Raw genomic sequence first — 24,270 nt, forward strand, 5'->3', positions numbered from 1 at the left:
CTACGCTATTCTGTTGTCTCTAACCTTTTGTACATTATCTACAGTCTTTTTAGGCCTAGGGTCAAAGGGGTTTGTTGTTTTCTCATCTCAGTATGTGCCACGCTTTGTGTTTTGTGCCTCAAACTTAGTGGCAAGTACCTTTGCTGAGCCGTCTTGCTGGCCCCTTTTGAGACCATCTCATTTTACTATCCCCCAGGTTAGCCTTGACCTTACTGCAATCTCCTCCTGCCTTAACCTCTTCAGTGCTGGGATTACAGATGTGTACCATCCTACCCAGCAGCTGAGTTTCTTCTTTCATTTCTATAGTAATTAGTTAGACCATAGTCTTTCTTTCTTTTTTTTTTTTTTTTCGAGACAGGGTTTCTCTGTGGTTTTGGAGCCTGTCCTGGAACTAGCTCTTGTAGACCAGGCTGGTCTCGAACTCACAGAGATCCGCCTGCCTCTGCCTCCCGAGTGCTGGGATTAAAGGCGTGCGCCACCACTGCCCGGCGACCATATTCTTTCTTATTTGCTAACTCCCAGCACCAGTTTGTTAATTTACAGTGTGTTCTGTATGGTTCAGAGAGTGATCTGTGGCAGCTGTGCTTTCAGTTGTGAGTGAGTTTATTAAGTAAGCTGGAAAAGTAAAAGAGTAAATAACAAGTAGATAGAAGCACCAGACAGACAGCAAAATATTTTCAAATCAGTTTGCAACATCCAGCAAACCATGGGAGTAACTTGATTAAGAGAACAAACAAGGGTACCATCATCAAAGGTTTGCACACATCCAGCAGAAATCAACTGGGGAAGTTGAGGCAATCAATTGGAATTCCCAGTTCAGTCTATAGATGAGCTTTTGGTTTTCTGTTCCTGCCACAGATTTTTGTTTGTTTGTTTGTTTGAGGCAGGGTTTCTCAGTGTAGCCCTGACTCCCTGGAACTCACTTAGTAGACCAGGCTGGCCTCGAACTCACTAAGATCCATCTGCCTCTTCCTCCAGAGTGCTGGGATTAAAGGCGTGCACCACCACTGCCCAGCTCAGACTGGTCTTTCAGTTGGCTATTTTTCTGCCTGCTACACTCCTGATGTTGGAAATACGCCACTATGTCTAGTGACAGAATTTTTGTGGTTATTTGATGGTGATTTGATTATTCCACAATTGTATGCAAATTACAAATTAGGTTCAAAGGTGAAATATTATGATGATATAGAAGGTTTCATGCTAGATATTAGATAATGGTGATTGAACCATTTATTTAAAAATTATGTGTGAATGAGTATGTATGTTTAGAGGACACCTTTGTGGGTACGTGCGTGTTCACGTGTGGAGGTCAGAAGACAACCTTGAATTTTGTCTTTAATGTACCTTCCACTTTTTGTTTAAACTCGGTTTTTTTATATAAATTTTATGATTTATTTAACTTTCTTTTATGCAAATCAGAGTGAAGGTGTCAGATCCCCTGGAACTGGATTTTCAGACAGTTGTAAGCTGCCATGTGGTTGCTGGAATTGAACTCGGATCCTCTGGAAGAACAGTTAGAGTTCTTAACCACTGAGCCATCTCTCCAGCCCCTAAACTTGGGTTTTTTGGGACTGGCAAGATGGCCAGCTAGTAAAGGGATTTTCCTGATGCCCTGAATTCAATTCCTAGAGCTCAGATAAAGATGAAAGGAGAGAACCAACTCCACAGAGTTTACCTTTGAGTCTCTGCGTGTGTACTTTGACACTCGTGCCCTCACACACTATAATAATAAATAAAATTAAAAAACAGTATGGCTTTTGATTAGCCTGGACTTTGCCAAACAAGCTAGGCTAGTTGGCCGGTAGCTCCAGGTATCTGTCTCCACTTCCCATCTCGCCATTGCTAGGATTGCAAGCATGTACCACTGAACCTGTTGGTCACAGAGATCCAGACTCAGATCTGCATACTTGTGGGGCAAGCACTGAGCCATGTTCTTAGGAATCCTTTGTTGTTGTTCTCATCCGTTTTAAGACAGGGTTACACTGTAGCCTCAAACTCATGATGGTCCTTCTGCCTCAGCCAACCAAGTGCTGAGATTACAGATGGAAGCCACCATGCCAGGCATTACTTGATGCCACATTTTTATTTATTTATTTATTTATTTATTTTAATTTATTTATTTATTTTGGTTTTTTCGAGACAGGGTTTTTCTGTGGTTTTGGAGCCTGTCCTGGAACTAGCTCTTGTAGACCAGGCTGGTCTCGAACTCAACAGAGATCCGCCTGCCTCTGCCTCCCAAGTGCTGGGATTAAAGGCGTGCGTCACCACTGCCCCGCTTGATGCCACATTTTTAAAGTTGTTTATTTATCCTACGCACATTGGTGTTTTTCCTGCATGTATGTCTATGTGAGGGTGTCAGATTCCATGGAACTGAATTATAGACAGTTGTGAGCTGCCATTTGGGTGCTGGAAATTGAACCCTGGTCCCATGAAACAGTAGACAGTGCTCTTAATTGCTGAGCCTTCTCTCCAGCTTCCCTTGATGCCACTTTCTAATCAACATAGTTGTTTCCTGAACATGGGATGCACAGAAACGGACTTTGTTCCCGTGGGTTTCAGTTTTTAGGTCCTTAGATTGGGTTACATAACTTGCTGCCTTCATCTCTCTTCTAGGCCATTGCACAGGACAGGTTGAATCTAAATATTGCTTTTCCTGGCCTAGCCAAGCATGAACACATTTTTTATTCTTTTTTTCTTAAGAACATTTCTTCAATTGAGCACAATGACATGATTGCTTACATTTCTCTCAGTACACAGACTCAATGGGGGGATCTTCTTTACCATTGAGGAACTTGATTCCTCTTATCCTATGATGCCATCGTCTTCAACACTGATTTCCAGAATTGCCACAAAAGAGGAAAAGATAATGAAGATGATGCTTATCCATAGCTGTTGTATATTCCTTAAATAAGCTGACTGTATTCTTTTTGCTGGAACTCGTGTCATTTGATTTCAGTACAAATAGAGAGGGATTCTAGCCTTGTGTACTCAAAACCTAATGGGTTTAGTGAGCTAGCCATACCTTTCACTTATTTATTCGTCACGCAGTGTCTTGCTATGCAGCCTTGGCTGACCAGTAATTCTCTTTGTAGATCAGCCTGGCCTTGAGCTCAGATCTGCCTGTCTATGCCTCTCAAGTGCTCTGACTAAAGCGTGTGGCTTTCACAGCTGACTCAAACATTTATTTTTGCTGTCTTGCCCTCAGAGAGAATATATTCACCCCATTCTCACTATAGTCCTATCCTTACTCATTGCATTCAGCTCAGTGTTCACGGTCCCCCTGCAAAATGTGGGACTCTATTAGGTTTGTGTGTTTCTTCATTGGGTCTTGTCTCCAAAATATTTGAGAAAAAGAAAAAAAACCAACAAATCTAAGCATGTTTTATTCATTACTCTTACTTCCTGATATTTATGACATCCTAGATTTTTGCTAGTCTTGACTCATCGGTCTTCTTAACTCTGATTTCATTGTGGATTTGTGCTTTGTCTTTGCATTCAACCCCGTGATTTCCAGCAGATGTCCTGGAGAACATGATAGAACCCCCACAGCGGGACTCGAGTGCACCAGGAAGGTTCCATGTGGGCAGTGCAGAGTCTATGCTACATGTTCGGCCTGGTGGATACACACCTCAGAGAGCACTGATTAACCCCTTTGCCCCCTCAAGAATGCCCATGAAGCTCACATCCAACAGAAGGCGCTGGATGCACACTTTTCCTGTAGGTAAGTTGGCTGCTCAGGAAAGAGCCTTGGACTCTGAGTTCCGAGCTCTGGTCCTTAGCACTGATCAGTCGTGGGTCAAGTGCCTCAACGTCTGTGAACCTCTTGGCCCCAATCAGTGAGGGAGACATGCCTGCTGGGCTTTTCACGGGGTCCTCAGGAGGATCTTTGAAGACACACTTGAGAACAAATTTTGTGAGTGACCAATTGTGTTAACTAATGGGATTTCGTTTTTTGTTTGTCCCTTTGAAAGGGACTGTGCTTTCCTGTCCCTCATTTTCACCATTGCTCCTCCACGCTACATCTGTGCTGCTTTGTCATTTCTCAGGAGTCTCTGAGGGGTGAAGAAAAAAAAAACAATTACTTTTACTCCACTATTTTTCCTAGCCAATCTTTTTACTCTGTTCTGGCCTCAAGAAGATGGCAGTAAGGGTTTATCAAGCTTAGATAAAATGAACCTTCAGTTTAATGGGTTCTTGCAGGGCCAGGAAGGAACAGATGTGGTTTTTTTTGTTTTATTTTGTTTTTTTACTAGGAATGATCTTACTGAATGATTAAAAATGCCTAGTTGTTTTCTTTTACATTTGATTTTACTGTTTAAAGTTAAATTTAAAAACGTGAAATAAATCTGGTTTATTTGGCTGTAACTGGAGGCCATTCCAAACCTCTTTTGTCCCTTATTTCTGTTAGAATCACACAAATTATTTCTTTTTGGTTTTATTCTCTTTTTTTGTTATTCCTACCAGTTTTATTTTGAGGTATCTTTGTTTCTCACTTTTGTACTTGCTCTTGCTTTTTATTTATTTTTGAGACAGGGTCTCATATAGCCCAGAGTAGTGGTGAACTTGCCCTGTAAGGAGGCTGACCTTGAATTTAGGATCACTACAACCACTGCCTGTTCATCTCCAGCTCCAGACCAGGCTGAAATCAATCAATCAATCATATCTCTCTCTCTCTCTCTCTCTCTCTCTCTCTCTCTCTCTCTCTCTCTCTCTCTCTCTCTCTCTCTGTGTGTGTGTGTGTGTGTGTGCTTTTGTACGTTCATGCATGTACATGGATATAGAGGCCAGAGTGTCTTCTACTACTCTAGTTTTGGGGACAGGCCCTCTTATTGAACCTAGAGCTCACTGATGCTCACTAGAGCTCACTAGCTTCCCAACAAGCCCCAAGAATTCTCCTGTTCTATCTTCCCAGCACTGGGATTATAGGTACATAATGTCATGCCTAGCTCATGGGTGCTGGGGATCTGTAATCAGGGCCTTGTGCTTGCTCTGCAGGCGTTTTACTGATTGAGCCATCTCACTAGCTCCTAGGCTAAAACCTCCTAAGAGAACTTTCTTTTTTTTTTTTTTTGTTTTGTTTTGTTTTGTTTTTTTGTTTTTCGAGACAGGGTTTCTCTGTGGTTTTGGAGCCTGTCCTGGAACTAGCTCTTGTAGACCAGGCTGGCTTCGAACTCACAGAGATCCGCCTGCCTCTGCCTCCCGAGTGCTGGGATTAAAGGCGTATGCCACCACCGCCTGGCTCTAAGAGAACTTTCTATTACGACCTTCAGCTCTTCTGTTTTCCTAACGTGCTCTTCATGCCCACATTACTGAAGAACAGCAGCAGCTGCAGCTGGTCTACAGACACTGCTCCGTTTGTCCTCTTGAGCACTGGCCCTCTGGTCACTAAGACCCTTCTTCACCAGGCAGCCCGCCCTCCTGACTCCTCACTCCCTACAGAGGCTTTTTCCCTTCTTACCCAGTCTCTTGATCTCCGCACACCCTTCCACCTCTTTCACATTTGGGTTTCCTTTAACTCTTGGTAACCTTATTTAACCCTCTAATGCGTATGTTTTTGGGAAGCGCATTTTAATAGACAAGACTAATTCCAGCCTCTCGTGCTTTGTCTATAATTTTTATGCATGAGCACCCTAGATTTTTATTTTTTTATTTTTTATTTTTTTTGGTCTTTTTCGAGACAGGGTTTCTCTGTGGTTTTGGAGCCTGTCCTGGAACTAGCTCTGTAGACCAGGCTGGTCTCGAACTCACAGAGATCCGCCTGTCTCTGCCTCCCGAGTGCTGGGATTAAAGGCGTGCGCCACCACCGCCTGGCACCCTAGATTTTTAGAATGACACTGTTACTTTCTGATTTTTTTCTTTTTTTTTGAGACAGGTTTTTTTCTGTGTAGCTCTGACTATCCTGGAACTCACTCTGTACCCTGTAGCACAGAGATCTGCCAGCCTCTGCCTCCCAAGTACTTGAGCTAGAGTGTACACCACCATACCAAGATTGTTCTCTCTCTCTCTCTCTCTCTCCCTCTCCCTCTCCTTCCTTCCTTCCTTCCTTCCTTCCTTCCTTCCTTCCTTCCTTCCTTCCTTCTTTCTTTCTTTCTTTCTTTCTTTCTTTCTTTCTTTCTTTCTTTCTTTCTTTCTTTCTTTCCCCTTGAGCTCACAGAGATCTGCCTGCCTCTGCCTCCTGAGTGCTGGAATTAAAGGTGTGCACCACCACTACCTGGCTTGTTATTTCATTTTTATTTTCCTTCTCTTTTCATCTTTTTATCCTCTTATTCTTGTCTATTTCTGTATGGCATCTCGATAGTATTTCTGAAACCGAGAGTTCCAGCATATAGTCCCAGATACAGTGTGGGCAGAAAAGTCCTCTGTGGGGGCCCGCAGGGCCCTTGTATAATATTCCTCCTGCTGTGCTCTTTGTCGGACCTCTCCAGTGTCCCAGCAGTTGGAGAAAAGGAAGAGTATGTTTTTGTTCAGGTCGGAATAACATTCATTGGTTCTTTGTCTGGGTAGGACCATCTGGAGAGGCCATTCAGATCCATCATCAAACGCGGCAGAACATGGCAGAGCTTCAGGGCAGCAGGCAGAGGGACCCCACCCACTCCTCTGCAGAGCTGTTGGAGTTGGCGTATCATGAAGCTGCTGGGAGGTGAGGGTTTGCACAGGGCTCTGGAAGGTAGCCCAGGACAGCTCTGAACAGCTGATGAAATGACACAGTTGTGACTTAGAACACTCAAGTCAGGTCCTGCCATCCCTGGGCAAAGGGTGAATGCAGGCAGCCTGATAGTACGCCTGTAACATTACCAAGACCCTGCTTTAGGTTTGTTTTGAGCTCACATTTTGTAAACTCAATTTTATTCCAAACTGGTCAAGGATGAAAATGAGATGTCTCTTTTTTGTCTTAGGTTTTGCCTATGTGATGCTGGGACAGGTGATACATACTGTTCTCTTAGACAGCTTTTCTGTGACTTGGAATACTCGTTTTTGAACGGAAACTCTGAATGTCTTACAGAGTATCTGAAGAGTCAGTATAGGCAGAAAGCCATTTAAACCTTGATGAGCATGACCCTACTTTAAACCTGGACTCACTGGTCCGAAATTGCTTTAGGAAGCACTTTACAAAAAGCAGCCTTAGCCCCTTTCTTTGGGCACTGGACGTCCTCTTTGCAGGGTGGGGGGGTGGTGGTGTGTTCATATGGCGGTCTGGACAGGGTGTGGTCCTCTTCACTAGGTTAGCTCTGGTACATACATTCAAGCATTTTATGTCCTTCCTTTGTTATTAAGGGAGAGGCATAGTGCAGAAAGGGGAAGTGGTCTAATGGTGGTAGATGAGCAGTAAGGGTGTCTGGGGCTTGGCACACAAATAAAACTACCACAGGGTTGTTTGAGGTATGGATCCTAAGGGCTGCCAGCCTGTGTGACTGAATATCCAGGCCTGTTTTTCATGGGTCCTCCCCTCTCAATCCCCTACACACTAGGGTACAGGGTGAGCAGGAAAAATCGTGATGATCTACATTAATTAAGCAGGTTACCCGACTTTGTTCTCTGCAGGCTCAGCACTTCCCGCCACCCTGGTGACAGCATGTCCTTGAACTTTGGTGCAATGGAAGAGCTTTCTGCCAGCCTGCTTAGCAACAGTGGTGCAGGTAACTCATCCAAGAAGTAATAGAGTTGGGAAGCTCAGAGCAGGCACACATCTAGAAATGATACAAAGGCCAGAAAAGCAGACCATGTCCATTTGGGGATCATTTCAGCCACAATTTGGAGTGACCTATTTAGAAGCAGTACTGTATAATGCATGGAATTATAAATGGACTGCCCATTACATTTTTAGCTGAGAACATATTTAACATTGGAGTCTGTTTTAAGGCTTTGGACTGCCAGGCCTGGAAATAATGCACCCTCCTGTAGAAACCATCATAACATCACAAAGAGAGAGAGATGCCTGTGGGTGGTGGCCCACATCTTTAATCCCAGCACTCCAGAGGCAAAGCCAGGTAGAGCCCTGTGAGTCTGAGGCGAGCCTGGTCTACATAGTGAGTACTAGGCCAGGCAAAGCTATATAATAAGATACTATCAAAAAAGAGAGGATGGAGGAAGGTGATGTAGCTACGTTGAGTAGTATTTCAGGCTTACAGGGATAGAAACTGGTTGGACAGAAAGTTAGAAGGTACACATTCCAAGTGCAGGTGATGGATGGAGCCAAGCTTGGTTTTTACTCTCTCTGAAAACACTTTAATTATCTAATAATCTCAATAAGGCATATATTACTAGATACAGATCACGTGGTCAGTTGAATGGCGAGAGGTCAGAGACAGTGCAGGCGTTCTCCTTTCAGCTCTCCTCAGAGTGCCTTTTAAGGGTGTTAGGGGAAGGTATGCTTTCTGCAAAGCAAGTATTTTACAAGATGAGTGTGGAAAAACCTAAACAACAAAATAGGGTTTCTTTATCATGTCTGTGTCCTATAAAGTGACTTGCATTTCTAGAACTTGGCTTAAGATTTGTGAAAGTAAAGCTATGTAAAGAAGGCTAATGGGGACTGGAGAGATGACTCAGTGATTAAGAACACTTGGCTCCTCTTCCATAGGACCTGGGTTCAAATCCTAGCACCCACATGGCAGCTCATAACTGTCGTAACTCCAGTTTCAGGGGACTCAACTTCCATGGCAAAATGCCAGTGCACATAAAAGAAAAAGAAGAAAGGCAGGGGTAGTTAATGATACTGTTCTTTGGTCACTGGTAGGTGACTGACCAAATTCCTGTAGCGCATGGATAAGTGATGAGACCTGGAGAGTGAGTTGGCAGTGAAAGAATCCCCAAATGATTTTCATTCTTATTCAAGTAATTCATTTTAAATGAGAAACAAATAAAAGTTTAGGGCTGTGGAGGAGGTATTTTTATGTCATATATTCAGGGTGCTTAAGTTTTACATTCTGCAAGATTTCCTAAAGTTGCCTACAGAGTGTTACAAAGGCAACATTTTTATCACTTTGCTAAACTAGGATGTTTGTTTTTAGGCACCAAAATTTGAGTTTCCAGGCTTTGGTGGGGGGTGGGGGGGAGGGGTAGAAGGTTTACTAAGGAGGACTGCTCTGGGTTCCCTGGACTGTAGTTCCCTGAGCTAGCTTGACCAGTGACCTGAAGCAGAAAGATTCAATTGAACCCAGATGGTAACAGCCAGCCTAGGATCTACCCAGAAGAGCCCAGTGACCTGGAGTATCCCAGAGATGATACCACATGACTCCCTACATGTAGGTTTTGGAATTTTAGTTTCCAGTTGAGAAAGGAGTGAGCTTTCAAAGGGGGTTGATTTAAGGATTCATGTGCAAGATCTTTAGGTGACATTGTCATATCTTACTGCGAGTTTCCTATGCACGTGTGCATACAGACAGGCAGGCATTGGAAAGACACTTGCTTGGAGTCCGGCTCTCTAGCCCACCATTTCCTCTTGGACTAAGTTGTCTGTTTGCCTAACTGACGACTGCTCTGCTTGGCTGACTGGCCCACTGTGGATGTGATATCATCTGGACTTGGGCTTGGCTGTTAGCCTGCCTTTCCTTCTCTGCTGCCCTTTTGTTCTGATGCTGGCCCCTTGAGGCTTTTGTTCAGGCCTTTGCTATCTCTGTTTAGGATCATCACAGTAGCTCTTGCTGCTCTGTCCCTTTCTCCTTTAGGGAACTACCCATGCTGTCACCAATAAGGTATTTCAAAATGCAGGTCTGACCAGCTCCTGTCCATGTGCACAGCCTTCAGTGACTCCTCATGGCTTTTGACACCAATCACCTGTCTCCTGTGTCCCTCTGCGTCTTCACGTGACTCCACTTTAATAAGATGTTGCATATGGAAAGAGTACAAGCTCTAGAATCTTAGGACAGGAGACTCGCTCCACCTCTAATGGATGCTCCACCTTTTTTCCATTTGTATTTTTGAGGCAGGGTTTCTCTGTGTAGCTTTGGAGCCTGTCCTGGAACTCACTCTGTAGACCAGGCTGGCCTGAACTCACAGAGATTTGCCTACCTCTGTTTTACGAGTGCTGGGATTAAAGGCATGCACCACCACTAACTTCTTATGCCTCACTTTCTTCATTGTGAAGGGAATATTATGAAAATGTAAACAAAAACTAAAAATAAATGGGACAACCCATATGAATTCTTAGAATAATGCCAGTCAGACATGGGTGGTCAACAGATGGGGGTGGTGTTAATAATACATGGGTTTTTCCTTTCTTTTTTTCTTTTTTTTTTTTTTCTGTTGTTGTTTTGTGTTGTTTTTTTGAGACAGGGTTTTCCTGGAATTCACTCTGTAGACCAGGCTGACTTCAAACTCACAGAGATCCACCTGCCTCTGCCTCCTGAGTACTGGGATTAAAGGTGTGTACCGCCACCACCCAGCACATGGGTTTTTCTTATATCCCAGCTATGGTCTTCATATTTCTCTGTGTCATCTTGTCCTCGCCATTTAGAACATGCTGTCTGCAAGCCCCATTCTGCCTGAAAACATCCACTCTCCATGATGGTTTGGCTTTTCCTTTCCATGTCGCGCTTTCCTAAGAGACGCTCGTCAACGCTCCCACACAGCTCCTACCTGATCCCATTGCACAACGTGGTACATCGTGACCCACTGTTTCCATCTCCCTCTCTCCACAGACTTAAAGTACTTATTGTTATTTGTCTCTCCAGTGTTTGGCATGCTCATTGACAAATGAAGTTTTATTTCAAAGAATATACTGTCACGTGAGAAGCTTTAGAATAACTTACAAATTGTTTAATTCATATTTAAATCTTTGTGTGTGTGTATTCATGTGTATTCTACAGTATTTAGCTTCTTAGAAACAATAGGTTCCTTGGGTTATTTTTGTAGTCGGGTGATATAGTTATATGGGGTTACTCTTTTCTTGCCTATTCCCTTATGACCTGTAACAAGTTTTGAAAAGGGCCGGAGGTCATCAGGAAGTAGTAGTCTATAACCACATAGGAATTAAGTTTCATTTTTGAACCTAGGCTACCTGATAAATTATATTAATGAGCACAGAAGGAAATTAGATTAAATCTTCTGAATTTTTATTCTCATATACAATAACCAGTTAGTGTCCAGTCTCTTTTAGGGTATGTCTAGTTTTTTAGTGTTTTTTTTTTTTGTATTTTGAAGCAGGGTTTCTATGTTGCTTTGGAGCCTGTCCTAGAACTAGCTCTTCTAGACCAGGCTGGCCTCAAACTCACAGAGATCCTCCTGTCTCTTCCTTCCGAGTGCTGGGATTAAAGGCGTGCGCCACCACTTTCCAGTTAGAATCTTATCTTTGTTGTCCTAGCCTAGTCTAAGGTGTTATGTTTTACTTGGGCGTAATAGGCTGTTAACTAGTCTCAGCTCTTTCTTTTGCTCTTTCCCCGTGCTCTTGTCTGTCTTTCTTTCTTTCTTTCTTTCTTTCTTTCTTTCTTTCTTTCTTTCTTTCTTTCTTTCTTTCTTTCTTTCTTTTTTCCTTTAGAGACAGGGTTTCTCTGTGTAACAGCCCTGACTGTCCTAGAACTCATTTTGTAGACCAGGCTGGCCTCAAACTCACAGAGATCCACCTGCCTCTACCTCCCGAGTGCTGGGGTTAAAGGCGTGCGCTACCACTGCCCAATGCTTATTTTCTTTTTTTTTTAAATATTTATTTATTTATTACGTATACAATATCCTGTCTGCGTGTATGCCTGCAGGCCAGAAGAGGGCACCAGATCTCATTACGGATGGTTGTGAGCCACCATGTGGTTGCTGGGAATTGAACTCAGGACCTTTGGAAGAGCAGGCAATGCTCTTAACCACTGAGCCATCTCTCCAGCCCCTTATTTTCTTTTTTAAAGACGTGTTTGTTTTTTTGTGTTTGTGTGTATCTGTGTTTGTGTGAGCGTATAAGCATATGTTGGGGGAGATGCACACAATTTGTGTGCGATCAGAGGAAGGAAAAGGCATCAGGTGTCCTCCTCTGTTACTCTTCATCCGCATCTTTGTAGCTGGATCTGTCCTTGATCCTGGGCCTTTTCAGCTAGGTTAGAAGCCCCTCTTGGAGCTGGGGTTATAGGCATTTATTTGCAGGAAGGAATGTCTGGCTTGATGTGGTGCTGGAATCTGAACTCCAGCTCTCATGATTGCAGAACAGTGTTCTTAAGTGCTGAGCCATCTCTCCAGCCCTTTATAATATTTATATGACAATAACAGATTGATTCAGGGTAAATATTCTAACATGGACATCAGATCAGGAAACTTACTTATATAGAGCCCTCTAAGGGCTTCTCAACTAACATTTAGTAGCTAAGGCATTGCAGTTGCAACAGAGCCCTAGGGTCAGGTTTCCCAGGTTAGCTTCAGATCTCATCTGTTTACCCATTTGTTTCTCCGTAGTGAGAGGGTGGGGTTGGGGGATGGGAACTTGAGGAAACTGGTTGTGCTGGAGGCAGGTTAGGGGCAGGACTGAAGGGAGAGTAACAAAAGAGATGTCTTGATGGGGGTGCATTTTGAAGTTAGGGAGAACCAGGTGCCAGAGCAAACTCCCAGGAATCCACAAGGATGACCCTAGCTAAGACTCCTAGCAATAGTGGAGAGGGTGCCTGAGCTGGCCTTCCCCTGTAATCAGATTGCTGACTGCTCTAATTGTCATCAGAGAGCTTTTTTCCAGTACCGATGGAAGCAGATGCAAAGAATATAACTGAGGAAGAGTATTAGGTGTGGGCCACGACATGAAGATATACCGCAGGCTAGGGCCAGATGCATCTCTCCACCACCTGCAGTTCCTTACCTCCTGGGGGTGCCCCACAGCCACCACTGCGGCAGGTCACGGCAGTCAAGAGCACCACTCACGTGGGGAGAAAGAGAATGCTATGTAGCCAGTGCCATGTGCCCATAGCTCTCTCCGCATCGCCATAATCATGTAACATTTTGGGGCTGGAGAGATGGCTCAGTGGTTAAGAGCACTGACTGCTCTTCCAAAGGTCCTGAGTTCAATTCCCAGCACCCACATGGTGGCTCACAACCATCTGTAATGAGATTTGGTGCCCTCTTCTGGCCTGCAAGCAGATATGCAGGCAAAGCACTGTATACCTAATAAATAAATAAATCTTTAAAAAAAAAATCATGTAACATTTTATAACACTCCTTCCTGCTAGGCAAAAGTTTAGCCTCAGGACTCTCAAAGTATTACCAGAGAATTAGAATACTGCATCTGAGTTTGTATATGAGTCTTACAGAAATCTGCCTTAGGTTCTACTAACAGGCTAAAGTAAAATTGACTTTTGGAAACAAATCAAGAATATATGAAGCTTCTAAAGAAATTATACGATCAAAGGTATTTTATCAATTTAATGTAATACATTTTTTTTCTGTTAAAGTATAACGTGAACCAAAATAAACAAAACCCACCAACCTGGTTTGGTGTCCCCACAGCATGATGATCAAAAGTAGGTTGGGCTTGTTAAGAATAAAACTTAGAATCCTTGTTTTGGAGCTGGGCATCATTATGCATCCTTTAGTCCCAGCAATCAGGCAGAGGCAGGCAAATCAAGTTCCAGGACAGCCAGGACTGTTAACACAGAGAACCCCTTTCTCAAAAAACACATAAAACAAATTATCCTTGTTTTGGTACAAGATAGAGTTGAAATACATAGCTAATCAACATTTCACTTATTAAAAAACAACAGAAAAGGCAAGAAAAACACTTCTGTGGCCCTACCTCTACCTCCCTTGGTTTGAAGCTTCTGCCATCTGCAGGTACCCAAGTGTGACTCAGACTTCCTGCCTTTGGGCCTGATTCATACATGAGTCATGCTTCTCAGGAATAATGTCTCTGTGGGTTTCTCTTTGGCTCTGTAGGATTTGTTTTAAGCACAGTTGTAAGACCTTGTAGCTGTATTGTTCAGTTGTTTACTTCTCTCTGTTGTCCGGCAGTGTCACGGCAGTTAGGGGTCTTGGCAGATCACCTTTTTATCCTTCTGCCTTTTTACTTTTTGGTACAGTAGACTGAAGCTAGAACTTTGTGCGTAAGCAGGATCGCAGTGTAGCTCAGTTGTTAGAGTGCTGGGTCCTGGGTCCCATCCCTAGCACTGCATGAAAAACTGGGCTTGGCAGTAGTAGATGACCAACAGTTAGATAGAAAAGGAACTCAGTTGCATCTTTGGAGGTTCCTTATCTTACAATGTCATGTCAGGACTTTAAAAAGTTTTATATTAATGTTATATTAATTTATTACATATGATAAATGTTTCTATATAAATATCTAAATAAATATAAATATTGTCTCTCTTTTTACCCTATAGGTCCTTTATATATATTATTACTCCAGTTTAGTGTTTTCATGAGATTCCTGAGTATGTGAATGAGCAGTCTCTGCATCTCTTTCTGTTTCTTACGCCTTTTCTTAGGCTCTTTCCCCTCTGTTTTGTCCTATTTTGATGTGTTAGTTTTTGTTTTATCTTGTTATATTATTCCTTAGAAGCATTTTGTTTGTTTTTGTTTTTGTTCTTTTTCTTTTTTGGTTTTTCAGGACAGGGTTTTTCTGTGTACCATGACTATCCTGGAACTCCTCTGTAGACCAGGCTGGCCTCGGGCTTACAGAGATCCTCCTGCCTCTGACTCCTGAATGTTGGGATTAAAGGCGTGCGCCACCACTGCCTGGAGCATGTGTGTTTTCTAATGAGAGACAAAAAAGATACAGATCCAGCTGGGAAGGAGTAGGGGGGCGGTCTTTTTTGGGATGAGGGGCAGGGTTTCTCTTTTTGTCTCTGTGACCAGGCTGGCCCTGATCTCAGAGATCTATCTGCCTTTTCCCCAAGTGCTAAGATTGAAGACATGCTCTACCATGCCCGACATTTCATTTTTCTTCTCTTCTCTTCTCTTCTCTTCTCTTCTCTTCTCTTCTCTTCTCTTCTCTTCTCTTCTCTTCTCTTCTCTTCTCTTCTCTTCTCTTCTCTTCTCTCTTCCCTTCCCTTCCCTTCCCTTCCCTTCCCTTCCCTTCCCTTCCCTTCCCTTCCCTTCCCTTCCCTTCCCTCCCCTCCCCTTCCCCTTCCCCTTCCCCTTTCTTTCTTTCTTTCTTTCTTTCTTTCTTTCTTTCTTTCTTTCTTTCTTTCTTTCTTTCTTTCTTTCTTTCTTTCTTTCTTTCTTTCTTTCTTTCTTTCTTTCTTGAGTTGGTTTTTCAAGACAGGGTTCTCTGTGTATCTCTGACTGTCCTGGAACTCATTTTGTAGCCAGGCTGACCTCGAATTCACAAAGATATGTCTGCCTCTACCTCTCTGAGTGCTGGGACTAAAGGTATGTGCCACCACCGCCTGGCCTGACTTTTCTTTTCTCTTTCATTTTTCTTTTCTTTCTTCCTTTTTTATTGGGGGGGGGGTTGGGAGTTCAAGATAGGGTTTATCTGTAACTTGGAGCCTGTCCTGTATCTCACTCTGTAGACAGCCTGGACTTGAACTCAAAGAGATCCACCTGCCTCTGCCTCTCGATGCTGGGATTAAAGGCGTGCAGCACCATTGCCTACCCCCGGGTTTTATTTTCAATAAAAAGAAAAAAAATCCAAGCAGAAGCAAAAACAAAAGACAGAAGAAGGAAAAACTGGGTTTGGGGGATAGAGTTGGCTCAGCAGTTAGGAGCACTTGTTGCTTTTACAGAGGACTAGGGCACCCATATGGTAGCTCATAACCATATGTAACTCTAGTTCCAGGGGAATCTCATGCCCTCTTCTGACTTATGTGGGTACCAGGCACAAATGTGCACAGCACAGACATACATGTAGGCAGAACATTTATAAACTTGAATAAGTAAACAAGCAAGCAAAAACTGGGCTTGGTGGTACAGACCTATAATTTTGGCACTGGGATAGAGGAAGGAGGGTCATAAATTGGAGATCATCCTCTGCTATGTACCAAGTCTGAGGCCAGTGTAGGATATGTGAGCCTGTGTCCTGAAATACCAGATGAACAGAAACCAGCTTTGGGGCCTTTCGCTCCTCCATTCACTGTTCCCTAATGATACAGGCATGGGATCTCTTCATGCCCTCATTTGCCTTCTGTAGGTGGTGTTTAAAGTGCCAGTTCAAATATTTTGTTCACTTATTTATTGGGTTGTTAATTTTCTTCCTTTTGAGTTTTGAGAGAATTCTCCTTATTCCAGATTATGTGATTTTCAGCATTTTTCCCCAGGTCGTTGCTTTTGTTTTCATTTTGTTTTTTCAAAGATTTCACAAGGAATTTATAAATATTTGTTATTCTTAGATTAGATTCAAGTGGCACAGATACATACAGAGTATAAAGGTACAAGTTCTGGGGCTAGAGAGATGTCTCAGCAGTTAGGAGCATGTGATGCTCCTGCAGAGGACCTGGGCTCCATTCTCTGGACCCACATGGCAGCTCACGATCTGGTGTCCTCTGCTGGCCTCCCTGTGCACCAGGCGCACACAGATGCACATAGATATGAGTAGACACTCATACACATAAAATAAATACGTCTCTAAAAGCGACAACAAAGTTCTGTTTCTCACCTACCTCCTTCCTTAGCTTTGTATTTGGAGACAGTTAATCTTTGGAGGCTCTTTTCAATCGTTCCTATAGTATGATTTTCTAATAAATATGTATGTTTCCTAAGTGATGTTTAATTAGTTATGCATGTTTTCCAATTAGCTCTGTCATTTCATATTCAAGTTTCATTTTTAATCTTTTTCAGACTAATAATATCTAGGTAGATTCTTCGTTATTTTGTTAAACATAGTAAACTTTGGCTGTCTTGGAACTCGCTTTGTAGACAAGACTGGCTCTTTGATTCCGAGTGCTGGGATCAAAGGCATACTCCACCAATTCCTGACTTTATGTTATATGCTTTTTCTTTTCTTTTCTTTTTTTTTTCGAGACAGGGTTTCTCTGTGGTTTTGGAGCCTGTCCTGGAACTAGCTCTTGTAGACCAGGCTGGTCTCGAATTCACAGAGATCCGCCTGCCTCTGCCTCCCAAGTGCTGGGATTAAATATATGCTTTTTCTTTTTAAATTTTTTTTATTTTTAATTTTATGTGCATTAGTGTTTTGCCTACATGTATGTCTGAGTGAGGATATCAGATCATGGAATTACAGACAGTTGTGAACTGCCATGTAAGTGCTGGGAATTGAACCCAAATCCTCTGTAAGAATAGTCAGTGCTCTTAACCACTGAGCCATCTCTCTAACTCTTACGTTATATTCTTTCTTTTTTTTTTTTTTTTTGGTTTTGGTTTTTCGAGACAGGGTTTCTCTGTGGTTTTGGAGCCTGTCCTGGAACTAGCTCTTGTAGACCTGGCTGGTCTCGAACTCACAGAGATCCGCCTGCCTCTGCCTCCCAAGTGCTGGGATTAAAGGCGTGCGCCACCACCGCCCGGCTCTTACGTTATATTCTTAAAAGCTATGATTTGGAAAGCGTTCTAGAAGGTAAGGTTAAATAATAACTGTACAAAAGTGTAATTAGAGCCGGGCGGTGGTGGCGCACGCCTTTAATCCCAGCACTTGGGAGGCAGAGGTAGGCGGATCTCTGTGAGTTCGAGACCAGCCTGGTCTACAAGAGCTAGTTCCAGGACAGGCTCCAAAACCACAGAGAAACCCTGTCCCAAAAAAACCAAAAAAAAAAAAAAACCAAAAAAAAAAAGTGTAATTAGGTTATTTTATGTTTGCTAAAAATTAATTAGTTGAAATGACTTTAAGATGTGTTAGTTTTCTTACAATATGTAGCAGTTTTCTTTGCAAAAAAATATTTGATCAGAGAAAGAGAGTGGTATTGAAAACTTTGAAGTTCTGGTTCATTCCCAAATTTTAGATTATTCATATTTTTCTTGAGTTGATTATTTTGTGCTGTTTGAAATACCCAGTTCAGAACTGGCACTTGGTTTGTGTTTTTTTGTTTGTTTGTTTTGTTTTTTTGTTTTTCGAGACAGGGTTTCTCTGTAGCTTTGGAGCCTGTCCTGGAGCTAGCTCTTCTAAACCAGGCTGGCCTCGAACTCACAGAGATCCGCCTGCCTCTGCCTCCCAAGTGCTGGGATTAAAGGAGTGTGCCACCACTGCCCGTCCTGGTTTGTGTTTTATTTTTAGCTTTATTTTTGAGCTTTTTCAACCACAACTGTCAGCACTTTTTTGTATAGTAACTTTTGATTCAGACAAGCCACTTTTTCTTTCTCTAGGTCTGAATCCTAGGACCCAGAATAAGGATTTTCCAGAGGATGGTGTTTCTACTTCTCCAGACCCAAGTAAGAGGAGACAGCTGACTAGTAGGGGGCAGGGATAGGCAGTATGGGATGGTGAAGGCGTGAGGACGCCCTGGAAGAGAACAGTCTAGAAATACACTTGTGTTGTGGTATAGACAGGTGATGGGAGGGACTCTTGAGTCTCTCTAATGCCAGGGAGAGAAGTATGGCTGAATGACCTGCTCCAGACACGTGCGAAAGACCCTTGTGCCAGGCAGAAGCCTCTGGGGGGGAAACCAGAAATAAGGGGCTGTTACTAGAGCCCTCCAGACACCCATAGTGAGACCATTTGGCTAGTTAGCATTTGTTCTCGTCACATTTCGTTTGTCTATTTAAACAACTAACCTTAGAGAGCATCTGTACCAACGGTGGCAGGGGCACAGTCCTGCCACTGCACATGCTTCATTATGTGGCTGTGGTGTGTAGCTGATGGCCAGCTTACTAGTTTTCATGTCCCTATTCTTTTTAAAAATTATTTATTTATTTTAATGTTATGTGCATTGGTGTGAGGGTGTCAGATGCCCTGGAACTGGAGTTACAGACAGTTGTAAGCTGCTACGTGGGTCCCAGGAATTGAACCTGTGTCCTGGAAGAGGACTGTTGAGTCATCTCTCCAACCCCTCTATTACTCTTTTGTTTTGTTTTGTTTGTTTGCTTGTTTGTTTTTTGAGACAGGGTTACTCTGTGTAATAGTCCTAACTGTCCTAAAACTCTTTGTAGACCAGGCTGGCCTTGAACTCAAAATGAGATTCACCTGCCTCTGCCTCCTAAGTGCTGGGTTTAATGGCATGCACTACCACTGCCCGGCCCCTCTATTACTCTTAAAAATTAAAAAAATATGTGTGTTTGTGTGATGACACACATATGCCATAGCACATGTTCACGGGCGCCAGAGGACAACCAGAGGGAGTTGGCTCTTTCTTGCTGGGTGGATCCAGGGATCAAACTCAAGTTATCAGGTTTGGTGGCAAGTGCTTTTACCTATATTAAGCCATCATGCCAACCCAAAAAAATTGTTTTTTTTTTTGTTTTTTTTTTTAGTTTTATTAAGCTGAGTATGGTAATACATGGCTTTAATCCCAACACTTGGGAAGCCTGGTATAAGTAGAAGTTCCAGGCCAGCCAAAGCTACATAGTGAGACACAGGCTCCAAACAAACTAACTAGCCAAAAGTGTCTGAAGTTATTTTTAATCATATCATCAAACATATGATTATATCTGAGGTTTTAGCAATCATTTTTTATTAGTGACCATTTGATAGTTTCCATATTTTTCTCAGGGAAGAGTATTTTGATTTTTTTTTTTTTTTTTTTAAAAACAGGGTTTCTCTCTGTAGCCCAGCTAGTTGTGAACTTGTAGCAATTCTCCTGTCTCTGCTTGCCCAGTGCTGGGACTACAGACATATGCTATCATGCCCAGCAGAAATCACTGATATAAGGGTCAGAAAGGTAGTGAGGTCTAGCGTGATGATCTAAGACAACATAAAGAGGTAGTTGGCTTCCATTTCTGACTTTCTCATGGTGGCTTTGATTAAGTCTGTCCCCATATTTAGCACATAAGACTTTTTCACCCATGTGAGAATGATGTGAGGCTGAAAAAACCACAGGGGATATATTGTGTTGTAAATTCGTTACTGCTCATACATGTGCATTTTCCATATATAGTGTTAAGTATCCCATCAGTACTCAGAGGCAAAGTATGGAGTCTTTTGTTGTTGTTTTCTTTTACAGAGATTTTTGTTGTTGTTGTTGTTGTTGTTTTTGTTTTTATTTTTCCGGACAGGGTTTCTCTGTAGCTTTGAAGCTTGTCCTGGAACTCCCTTTGTAGACCAGGCTGGCCTTGAACTCACAGAGATCCGCCTGCCTCTGCCTCCTAATCCTCTGCTGGGATTAAAGGCGTGCGCTACCACCGCCCAGCTACAGAGATTTTAAAAAGTTAGTCTTTACCTTAAAGGTCTTACAGATTAAGTTTTACTTTGGGAGATAGCTATTTAAGTGGAATACCTAAGGGGGGGGGATAAGACTCTAAGAAAAGGTAGTTTAAAGGCCAGTGTACAGTGCACATAGTAATCTCAGTCTTCTGGAAGCTAAAGGAGAAAGACTACAAATTCAAGGCTAACCTGGGATTCATAGCAAGGCTATGAGAGAAGAATGGGTTAGAGAGAGATAGAGAGAGGCAGAGAGAGAGAGAGAGGGGTTACTGTGGTGCAGGCTCTGGCAAGAGCTCACCAACTGCATCACGTGGTGGATAGCATCGTGATTAGAAAGAGTGAAGCAGAGAGATCACGTGCAGAAAAGTGGAGGCTAGAACACAGGCTGGGGCAAGAACTGCCTCAAGTTCCAGAACAGTCCGACCTTCCTGAGGACACACCTCCAAGGACCTTTCTCTAGGCTCCATATTTCTCATATTTCCACGCTGGGGACCAAGCCCCGTGTGCCTGAGTCTAGTGAAACAAAGAGCAGCCAGACCATAGTGCTGCCTTAGCATTTAAGTTAGCGGGAAGGGGCAAGCACCCAAGCAGACACAGCAATATCTGTAGTCATTTCTGGTTTGCACAGTAGAGTGAACCATTGGCATCTTGTGATAAGAGTCCGGGGTCACTCCTAGCATCTCTCAGAGCCCAGCACAACCCTCTGTAACATGTTGTCTAGTCCAAAATGTCAGGACTTAGTTACTGGGATTGAAAGTCTGCTTTACACAAGAAGCAGGTATCAAAAATCCCAGCCTTGTAACTCTCCCAGACATCCTCCTTTGGTTTTCCCTCCTATTCTTGAATCTGTTACTTGTTGTGATTCTGAAAGTGTTCCTGTTTCTGCTGCTATATGCTATTTCGCTCCCAATTAGACTGAGCTTTCTTCCTTTCCTACCCAGACACTGCAGTCCTCAAAAGGAGAAGTTCTGGCCTGAGCCTCTCTTCTGCTCTCAGAATATTAATTTGCTTTGATATGTAACCTTGCCTGCCCTGCAGTAACCTCACTGGCATTTCAGCTATAGCTCATGATCAGCAGAAAATGAAAAATAGCGGCTGTGAATCCCATTTGCATGATGGGATTGGATAAGCATGTGTTGCATTATCTAACAAACTCTGTTTCTCTCTCTTTCTCCCTCCCCCATCCCCTTCCTTCTGCTCCTTCTCTATCCTGGCAATTTCTATCACCTTTTACCATAAACTCCTCCCCCTCCATATCCCAAACCTGCCATGGTGACCACATATCCCTTTTCCCCATTATGCGAGGCAGTTCTGACACTGTCTGCTCCCCCTGTAGTGCCAGGCTTCTGTTGCACAGTTGGAGTGGACTGGAAGTCTCTTACTACTCCTGCATGCCTTCCCCTCACCACTGACTACTTCCCGGACCGTCAGGGCCTGCAGAATGACTACACAGAGGGCTGCTATGATCTCCTCCCAGAAGCAGACATGGACAGGTCAGTGCCCAAGAGAAAAGCAGTTAGTTTTGTATGTGAGGGTTATGGGTATTTTGGAGCACATGTATAGAAGAGCATTGAACTTTTAAACCTTTCATGTCCTCCTTAAGTATTTGGGAAATCTGATGATGCAAGAGCTGTTACTTTCAGGTTTTGTTGACATTAACAGTTGTCTCCATTGATAACATATTTGCTAATGGAATGATTTTGGCACACTGAACCTGATTTCTAATTTCTATTCTTTTTTTTTTACCTTGTTGAACTGATCATCTCTTCTAAAGCTGACGTAAAAATTATGGATTTTATGAGCTGTTGTAGAATGATAATCTGGGATGAAACAAAAGAGAAGAGACACAGTGACCGTTAGGTGTCACTGCCCAAGGTCAAGCATATCCACATGTTCAGTCATTTCTTTTCAGGAGAGATGAGGAGGGTGTTCAGATGACAGCCCAGCAAGTGTTTGAAGAGTTCATTTGCCAGCGTCTCATGCAGGGCTACCAAATCATAGTACAGCCAAAGGCTCAGAAACCTAGTAGCACCACGGTCCCACCCCCGCTGAGCAGTAGCCCACTCTATAGCAGAGGTAAGTGATTCTTCTTAAAATGATGTGTCTTCTTTTCTAATAAATCTGTGAGAGTAGGTTTTCTTTTGTTATCTTATTGTTTTAGAATTACTGTTGCCATGACCAAAGCAACTGGGGAGGAAAGGGTTTGTTTGCCTAACACTTCCACGTCACTGCTCATCACTGAGGGAAATCAGGACAGGAACTCACAGAGGGTAGGAACCTGGAGATAGGGTTTCTCCATAGCTTTTGGTTCCTGTCCTGGAACTAGCTCATGTAGACCAGGCTGGCCTCGAACTCACAGAGATCCGCCTGCCTCTGCCTCCCGAGTGCTGGGATTAAAGGCGTGCGCCACCACTGCCCGGCTGCTGCTTACTTTAGAATCCAGGACCACCAACTCAAAGGTAGCACACACCCACCATGGGCTGGGCCTCCCACATCAGTCACTAATTAAGAAGATTTTAATAGGCTTGCTCACAGCCAGGTCTTATGGAGGCATTTCCTCACTGGAGGCACTTCCTCTCTGACAACTGTAGCTTTTGTTAGGGTGACATAAAACCCAGCTGGCACAGGTACAAATTTATCTTCAACCCTTTTGAGAGTGGTGCAGCCTAGTGGCAGAGTGCTTATCTAGCCCCCTGGTCCATCACTAGCACCCAAACACAGAGAAACAGCGATGGTAAGGAAAACCATATAAGCCAGGATCGGAGGCCCAAACCTATGATCCAGTACTTAGTAGCTTGAGGTAGGAGGATTATAATGAGGCCAGCCTGGGCTACACGGTGAGTTCTAGGTCAGCCTCTGCTACAAAGTAATTCCCTCTTTAAAAAAAAAAACAAAAACCCTACTCGAGGACCTGGAGAGATGACTCAATAGTTAAGGGCACCAGTTGTTCTTGCAGAGAACACTGGTCTGGTTCCTAGCACTCAGTTGGTGGCTCCTTCCCACCATACTGTTAATCCCACTGAGCCACAGTAAAGATCAGTCCCCAAATTTTTTGGTCAAATTAAGCCAACTTTATTTTCTGTCAGATGGGGCTATCTCCCTAAAGCAGAGTTTAAAAAAAAAAATAGCATCACAGGAGGAGGTAGGGTTTATATAGTCCAAAAAACGGCAAGACTAGTGGGGTTTCAAGGGTTGGGGGATTTCTGAAGGAATTTTGGTTACAAAGGAACCAAATGGGCTGAATATTTCAAAAGTATTTGATAGAACATCTTAATCAGGGTATATTCAAAGTGTGAGTCAAACTCCATCGTGTAGGAGCATGTCAAATTCCAGAAACAGGTTAAAGTGCTTAGGTCAACTTGAATTTTGCAGCAAACTGGAATGAACTTATTCTGACCTTATAACAAAATAGTCTCCATCATTAAGATGGAGTCAGTCTGGTCTATCAATACATTCAAGCAAACACTCATACAAATAAACATAAAATATTTTTTTAAACCTTCTTTTTTTATTATTGTTTTTTGTTTTGTTTTTTTGAGGCCAGCCTGGGCTAGGCTACATGGTTTTTCAAGAAGGGCTTCTCTGTGTATCCCTGACCATCCTGGAACTCATTGTGCAGATAGCTGCTTGCCTCTGCCTCCCAGGCACTGGGATTAAAGGCCTGTGCCGTCACTGCCTTGCCAAGTTTACATTTTTATGTGTGTCTCTTTGTTTTTTTTCTTTTTTTCTTTTTTCTTTTTTTGGTTTTTCAAGACAAGGTTTCTCTGTGGCTTTGGAGTCTGTCCTGGAACTAGCTCTGTAGACCAGGCTGGTCTTGAACTCACAGAGATCCGCCTGCCTCTGCCTCCCAAGTGCTGGGATTAAAGGCGTGTGCCACCACCGCCTGGCATGTTTTTTTTCTTTTTTGTCACTGGGGATCAAACCCAGGACCTTTACCACTGAACTACATCTCATTTGTACATTTGTTCTTGTTCCCTTAGTCTGTGTTCATCTTTCTCTCTAGTCACTAAAGTTTAGTGACCTAATTCAAGAATGAGTCACCCATTGGTGGCAGAGACTAATAAGTGACATGAATTGGGGAAGAGCCAAGTTGTAGAGAACTCTTCTAGATTGAGTGTGGCAGAGGGAGT

The 24,270-nt window shown here is 43.1% G+C and overlaps 1 protein-coding gene across 11 annotated transcripts in view; it reads left to right on the forward strand.

The window, feature by feature from the left end:
- Nucleotides 1–24,270, forward strand: part of Depdc5 (DEP domain containing 5, GATOR1 subcomplex subunit) — a 126,056-nt gene that overhangs the window by 48,564 nt on the left and 53,222 nt on the right. For 5 of the 11 annotated variants that reach the window (XM_057771395.1, XM_057771394.1, XM_057771402.1 and 2 more), the window contains exons 22-27: nt 3,515–3,721; nt 6,505–6,640; nt 7,543–7,637; nt 18,148–18,213; nt 21,450–21,633; nt 22,053–22,216. In XM_057771395.1, coding sequence (XP_057627378.1) covers nt 3,515–3,721; nt 6,505–6,640; nt 7,543–7,637; nt 18,148–18,213; nt 21,450–21,633; nt 22,053–22,216 — 852 coding nt within the window. The remainder of the gene's footprint in view (nt 1–3,514; nt 3,722–6,504; nt 6,641–7,542; nt 7,638–18,147; nt 18,214–21,449; nt 21,634–22,052; nt 22,217–24,270) is intronic. The other 6 variants (XM_057771397.1, XM_057771403.1, XM_057771396.1 and 3 more) reach the window with 3 other exon arrangements.

The sequence above is a fragment of the Chionomys nivalis genome, chromosome 6 (genome assembly GCF_950005125.1).
Source record: "Chionomys nivalis chromosome 6, mChiNiv1.1, whole genome shotgun sequence".
Lineage (NCBI taxonomy): Eukaryota > Metazoa > Chordata > Mammalia > Rodentia > Cricetidae > Chionomys > Chionomys nivalis.